Raw genomic sequence first — 7,312 nt, 5'->3', positions numbered from 1 at the left:
GAATAACCCTGTGCAACAGGACAAGCTGGGCTAAGCAGCAGATCTGCAGGAAAGAGCTGGAGGTCCTGGTGGACAAGCTGAGCATGGATCAGCTGGTTTTTTCTGTGGTTCTGTGAAATTTTATGCTGGAGGAAGATTTTCAGCTTAAAATGTGTTCTAGAGACCTTAGGAAAGGACAGAGTAATGATGCTTGGGAAGCTCATAATCCATGCAAACTGAACGATTCGTGGATGTGTGGGTACTGAGGCAAGGTGTGTGATCAGGAGATGTTTACCTGCCCTGAGGAAGGCAGGTGGATATGAAGTGTGAAGACTGCATGCATTTGTGTTTAATGAGTGGCTTCCAGGAATGTTTTAGCTGAAGTCCTGCATTAGTGATTTCTCTCAAGCAAAGCCACACTCAGGGGAGAAACACTTGGAGCTTTTTTCTTTTTTCTTTCTCAAGTGTCCTGTAAGCAAGGTGAGGAAAAGATCAGGTGGCATCCTGTATGTGAATATGAGATCTGTCCTGCTAGATAAAACACAGAGTTTGCTTCCAGGCTGAGAGGAATATATTTTAAGAAGGAATGAATGAAGGAATTGCTTTTTCATATTTTTTCTATTACAGGAGAGTATAAATGTAATCATTGTGCAATAGTGATTTTTAGTTTACTGTGGCTGGAAATGAGGTTACTGTATTTAACATGTCCTAGTACTTCTTTTAATGAAGTTTCTTGCAAACATTTCTGTTTTCCAGCTCCTTGCAAGTGTTCACTAATAGCACAGCGGGCAGAACTGTGTACACTGATGAAAAACTACCAGCAAGCTCTTCACGACGCGGATGTCCTCTGCAGAAACAAACCCCACTGGCCTGCGGTACGGTGCTTGCTTCTTGTAAAGACCTACAGGAAAACCTCCTGGTTTAGGGGCTTCCCTCTGTGCTGGGCACACCCCTGCTGAGGAGGGTGTTGGAAGAACATCATGGCATTAACAGGGCTGGAAATGTCTATACTGAGAGCCAAGTTTTCATAGGACAGTCTGGATGGTCATTAGCATCTCTCCAGCTGGTGGGATTTTGGTGATGTGGCTTTGTTTGTGCTGGTGCCCGTTGATCAGTTAAAGCTAGTGCTGCTGCTTGGCAGCAGAATTGGGCCCAGAAGGCTCCAGAAGCCCAGGATGACCCTGCAGGTCCCTTTGGGATAGTGTGGACCAGGCAGTGGGTGACTTTGACAACCTGCTGGCCAGTGTGTGTCTTTGTGAGGAGCACCCCAGACTGGATTGAAGGATTTTTTTTCCCCCCTCTTTAATCCTAACATTCTGTGTCTGTGATTTCTGCCTGTGTCGTGGTGATTCATCGAGAGGTTGGGATTTTTTTCAGAAGGAAGTGCTGCAAGGAGCACTGGTTTGTTTGCAGTCTGAAGCAAGCATCAGAAATGATGTTAGGAGAGAGAAATGGAAGAAGCACGTGGTGTCCATCATTACCACTGGTTGCCCGAGGCTAGACTGGGTGTCTAACAGCTCACCCCACCTAGATTACACCTTCAGTCAGTACCTCTCTATCAGTTGTGAAACTGCAGCACAGGTTTGACCAGCTAAAGCCTCTGTGTGCTCTGGAGAGAAGGTAGCATTGGGATTTAGGGGAGGGGTTTTAGGCAGACCTTGGCTACCTCTGTAGACTAAGTATGTGTTGCATAAACCCCTCAGCTGCCTGGCTCAGCAAGGGGTGCTGCAGCTAGTGCTGCATTTCCAGCTGGGGATGGTGCAGGTGTGAAGCACTGAGTCTGACAAGTTAGATACTTTTCTCTGAAGGTGATTTGTCTGCTCACCCATTCAAACCTTTCACGTTGGAAGGTAGTTTATAATCTTCCCCCATGTCCAATTTGCCTTTCTGTCTAGGCTCATTTCTCATCAAGTCAGGAATCCTTCTTGGGTGGTGTTGGCTGGATTTCTGTGCAGAGGGAGAAAAGATGAATTACGCACGTTCAGATGTTTTCTTAAGTGTCTTCTCTGTTTGCCTGAATCCATGGAAATGTGATGTGTGTGAGTCGTAGGCGGATAAAGGTTTCATTAATCACATCTCTGAAGAATGTTAATTGAAACTGAAATTTGTCATCATGGTGTAACCAGTAGTGTTACAGGTGTATTTCACTTGGGATTTTGTGTGTGTGTGTTGCCCACAGAAGCTGTGCCGATCCAGAATCTGTTCGCCAGCAGTTCTGGGCATCTGCTTTGTTTTGTATCTTGCAACATCTCATCCAGTGGCAGAGATTAGCTCAAACATGTGCTGTGTAGTTTAAAAAAAAACCCACATAAAATTAAACTATTCTGGGAATAGCTCTTGGAGTGGATGCATTCACCTACCAGTACCTTCTGGCTTATTGGTAACTGAAATGTAACAGCTTGCCAAGTTACTGGTGAAACTATTTGGTATGCTTTAGTCATTGGAGCAGTAGATAAGTTGGTTTCTTTTCAGTTGCTATGAAAATCAGGTCCTTGGACTCTGAGGCAGGGAGAAGTTTCCAGTTGTACTTTTATGTGGAGCCTAACTTTCTGTGTTGGATCTTTAGATACTTTGTCTGTCGACAGCACAGCTCAGTCTTCCCTTGCAGCTTGGATAAGGAAAGGACACTGCTCTTTACAGCCTGGAAGGACGAGGCCAAACAAGTGTGTAGGTCCCCAGTGCAGTGGACTAATGCTGACAGTGGTGGCAGGCAGATTAGGACTTCTCCACAAAGGTTTTACAGAGGCTGTGCAAGCATCAAGGTAAGAAGGTCAGGGTCAGGCCTCACAGGACCTCTCTTCTTGTGGAAAAGACAAATGTGTCTCACCTGGAGAGCTCAGTGTACACTGAGACTTCTTGTTCGGGTCTCTAGCCAGTCTGTTAGACAAATGAAGCTGTACTTTCAGTACAGCCTAGAGATGTTTGTGGCTCAAAGATGGACTTGCAGAGCACACTTCTGTTTAATAAGCAAGAGTCAAATGTTTAAATGCACACTTAGTTTCTTTTCATTGTGAAGGAAGTCATTTCCATAGTCAGGTCTGAACTGCAGTTTGATATCCGCAGGGAAATTCAGAGGTGAGGCTGAATTCCTCACTGGCTGCTAGTAACAAGTAAAGTAGGACTTGTTTCCCAAGCTGTCACACGTGTTGGCCAGGGATGTGTTACTCCAGGACATGGGAGAGCTAAAGTGGGCTAAAAGGTTTCAGGTTAAGCATTGATAAGTTGCCCTAAATTCATAATGGTTTTGGTCTCCTGTAGTCAAATAAAACAGGTGATAAGTCATTTCTGTCCTAGTAAGACACCCAGAAGAGTGTCCTGAACTCCTGAACAGCTGCCGCCTCCAGCCTGCCCCATGCCACTGCCTTTTCCATGCAGCTGCATTACTGTTAAGTTTGATCTGGTATGTGTAATCATTCTCTGGTGTATCCAAGCCCGGTGGGGTGTGTAGTAGACTTTGTCCCTGGGGAGACAAATCCCCCTCCTTGTTCTGAGGTGTCCCCTGAGGAAAAGAGCAGTGCCTTTGGCAGGAGGTGATGCAGCAGTGGGTTCCTGGGGGATCTTTTTTCAGCTAAAGGGACTGGATTTCCTTCAGTCACATACATCAAAGAGTTTGTTACCCAAAAAAAAGCATCGTGTACTTCACCTGCAGAATGATGTGAAGTTTCAAGTTTGTTTTCTGGTGTCTTGCTGCCACTTCAGAAGTGATCTCTAGATTTGTGCATTTCCTTTGTGTGAACAGGGCCATTATGTGAAAGCAAAAGCTCTTTCTGGATTGGAAAGGACTGAGGAAGCATTGAAGGAGTTTCTTTATTGCGTTGCCTTAAATCCTGAATGGAGCTCAATGAAGAAAGAAGCCCAAAAGGTATAAAATTTATTTACTGGCTACTTGGCCATCATGCTGCTCTTATTCCTACAGCCAAGTAAAAGTCATGTTATTTCAGGTGACAGTAAACAGCCAAAGGCTAATTTGACTCAGTAGATTCTCTAATAAACCTTACTCACATCTGCTATGTGAGACACCTCTCGGGTTTGGTTGATTCCTCAACCAGAGAGATTGTGTATTTCTGAATTCCACTGCAAATCTGTAGGTTTGGCCCCTGCTGTTTGTAAATTCCACTTGCAGGATGTCAGCCAAATTTGAGTACACCTGGATTGCTTAGACTTGATGCTGCCAGTCATGTTTCCCACGGGCATTGGGGAGTGCAGGGTGTCCTGGTTGGTGCAAGTTGCTTGGTGTCTAGGAGCTGTGAAGTTTGTCTGTGTTCAGACAAATGTAAATATTTCTGTTGTAATTGTTATTTTTCCTTCTTTTTTTTTTTTTTCCTCTCTCTAATTGCCTAGATAATGTGTGAGATGTTTTTCCCAGCCTTTGAAAATGTGCATGATAGTCTAACAGCACCTTTCTCTAGTCGAACATCCCATACGAGACTGAAACCTGCATTTCTGAGTAGCATAAACACACAGTCAGCTGTGGAAGATAACTCTGTTGCTGGGTCTTCAAAGGTAAAGTAAAAAGCCTTCAACATAAAAATACTAAAAATAACACAATGATCTCTCTAATCTTTGTGACATTGTCTTTGTCCATACTCGTGTTAGGCACTTACTTTCATGGTAAACCTGTTTTCTCCATTGCTGCTAGAGCTTTTACTGGGATGTACTTCCTGAGAAGAAGAAGAGAAAGAAACTTTTTCTTCAGAAAACAATGGGGGTCAGTTACATTTGTGAGCAGATTTTTTTCCACTGAGGATTTTAGTATGTCAGGAGCATAATTTCTAGAGACAGAAGTTGTAGGGAGAGAAGTGACTCTGTTTCATGCAACTGGAGAGTGACCTTTGATACAGACCTTTCTCCCTTACTAGGCTCATTGTAGGGACATTGATCTGTTGCTGATATAACTAATATAAAAAAAGCAAAGCAAAATTGTCTCATGCTGTATTTAACTGTTCTTAATTTTTTTTAGGATACTGTGTTCAGGTTAACAAAAACCCCGTCCCAAGAATCTGATGTATTCAGAAGCACTGATTCTCCTGTTTCCCATCACGTTCTGGATTTCTATTTTGAAGACAACAAGAAGTCTTTGGGAGCTATTCTCTCCAGTTTACCTGGGGTTGGCTTAAAAAGAAAGCTGTCCAGTGATGTGAGAGATTTACAGAGCTTGGATGTCCCCAGTAAGATTCCTAAAAAAGGTGTGTGTTGTGGCTTAGAAAGGGGATTTCTCTTTCACATACTGAAAAACTGTAAACTGGTTTACTCTTCCCTTTTTATAGGTGTCAGTGAAACACTCTCTACAGAAATTGGAATATTTTGTTCTCTAGTGTGTCTATTTCTGCTGTAACATCCTGTTTACCTTATTCCAGAGCAGTTCATTGAATGAAAATTGTATTTTTCGCTCTCAAATGGGCCATTTGCAATGTCTAATCCACTCACAGTTTAGTCTTTGTGTTGCTAGGGCTGATTCCATTTTCTAGGTCTCAGCTATAGCTGAACTTCATTGTCTTTCTATATGATTGAAGGATGCAGTAAGCCTGGAAACTAATCTTTAACTGGCATCAGAAACAGTCACATGCAACTTTACATGAAATTTTCCAAGCAAACAAAGAAGCCTTTTAAAGGCTAATAAGCTTCCTCCAGTTTTCTGTTACTTGATAGCTGGGCTTACAATTGGTGTGATTCTCAAGCTTCTAACAAAGACCTCCAGAGTGGTTTTAGTACTTGGGGCTAAAAATGCTGAAGGCAGTATTTCACTGAGTGGTGAAAGAATTGGTTAAAAGAGACTTTGAAAATGCTGCTGTGCTAGTGTGCATTTTTTCCATTAAAGAAAAAAAAAACCACCAACCCACACCTTGACAAATTTGACTCATGCCTTGAAATATTAAAAGTCCTCAAGTGGTGCTGTCTGTCTGCCACCTCTGCAAAGGATCAATATGTGGCCAGGTTCTGATCACATTGCTGTGAAGGGAAAAACCCTGTACTTGCCTGGGAGCTGTAGACTCAGTAAATAGATTGTGAAATCTGACCTGTCTGTATCTTCACAGCAAAGGCCAGAGATCGTGTTTTACCCATAACCACTAATTTCTGGTCTGTGCTAGATCCCAGTGCCATGTTACTATTTGCAGAATTAACACAGTTAGGTTGTTGCTGTTACTAAATGCTAACATGTGAGATGTAGGTTAAAGATAGAGCTGTTTTTCTCTGTAGGCCACACACCACCTATCCTGTCTGTGCTGGAGATAAACCGGATGCTGAGCATGAGTTAACCTTCAACAAAACATTCTCCTCTTTTACCTTAACATAAAAAGCTGAGCTTTTGTCAATGTGGTTAATAAAAAGGATGTGGAGGCAGCATTGCAACTCATCCCTGAGCAGCAAAGATGTGAATTGTCAAAAGTTGCAGAATTTGCTGGTGTAAATGTCAGCAGAGGTTGGAGCTGATAGGTCTTGAGCTTTAAACAGTGCTGCTGTGAAGTTTGATGCACACACCCTCTAAATGTGTTAATGTTACACTACCCCCCAAAAAATCAGTCTGGGCAGAATTTTAGGTGAAGTGTTTTTCCTCTGTGTTTGCAGATTGCTGAGCTAGTAAAATCAGTATTAGCTAATGCAACTCCAGTAGTCCTTAAACTTTAAGCTGTCTGAAACTTGGGATTTTGCTCAGCAGCCTAGTCTAGAAGAATGTAAGCTTTTTCATACTTGTAAGAAAAATTACCCCTGCTGAGAAATCTATAATAAACACTGAGGAAATAGTTTGACTGTGTGTAAACAAATTAAATTCTGGACTTAATGTACTTTAAAACATCTGGCCTGGCTGATCTGGGGGTGGTGACGGTGGTGGGAAAGCAATAGCAGAGTATTTTAAAAACTAGACTAAAAAAAACCCACAACACAATCATTTTTGGAGAAGCAAATCATGGGTATTCAGCTCTAAAGTGCATTCTCTGGCCATAGACATCATCCTCTGCTCTCCCAAAGATCTCCTGCCAAAACAAATCTTAAACTTAGATAGGAAATATGTTTGTTTGGAACAAAACATCAGAAAAGAAAATACATAAATCAGGTTCCTTATGAAAAAACAGCCTAAAGAGCATCTGAAAATGCAATACTTCAATATTTACTGTAACTGTCTTCTTAACTACTTAGATGCAGATGTTTTGCCTGAAAACACCACTGTCACTTCCAATGAAATACCAACAGCTCTGGTGGATGCGTCGGACTTTGAGTGTTCCCTCTGCATGAGGTATGACTCTGTTGACCTGGTGTCATCATCAGAAAGCCTTTCTAGCTTCTGCAAATAGGTTTTCATAGTATCAGAAGAGAAACTTGCCAGAGAATGTCT

The 7,312-nt window shown here is 42.4% G+C and overlaps 1 protein-coding gene across 1 annotated transcript in view; it reads left to right on the top strand.

Moving 5' to 3' along the window:
• Positions 1-735: 735 nt before the first annotated feature.
• LONRF2 (LON peptidase N-terminal domain and ring finger 2) overlaps positions 736-7,312 on the top strand; it is a gene marked incomplete at its 5' end in the record, with an annotated part of 15,178 nt that continues 8,601 nt past the window's right edge. Inside the window, 5 exons of the mRNA XM_009075662.1 lie at positions 736-854; positions 3,719-3,841; positions 4,321-4,482; positions 4,940-5,165; positions 7,117-7,213. Of these exons, the coding sequence (XP_009073910.1) occupies positions 736-854; positions 3,719-3,841; positions 4,321-4,482; positions 4,940-5,165; positions 7,117-7,213 (727 nt within the window). The remainder of the gene's footprint in view (positions 855-3,718; positions 3,842-4,320; positions 4,483-4,939; positions 5,166-7,116; positions 7,214-7,312) is intronic.

The sequence above is a fragment of the Acanthisitta chloris genome, unplaced genomic scaffold, assembly GCF_000695815.1.
Source record: "Acanthisitta chloris isolate BGI_N310 unplaced genomic scaffold, ASM69581v1 scaffold2370, whole genome shotgun sequence".
NCBI lineage: Eukaryota > Metazoa > Chordata > Aves > Passeriformes > Acanthisittidae > Acanthisitta > Acanthisitta chloris.
This window is presented reverse-complemented; position numbering and strand designations above follow the sequence as displayed.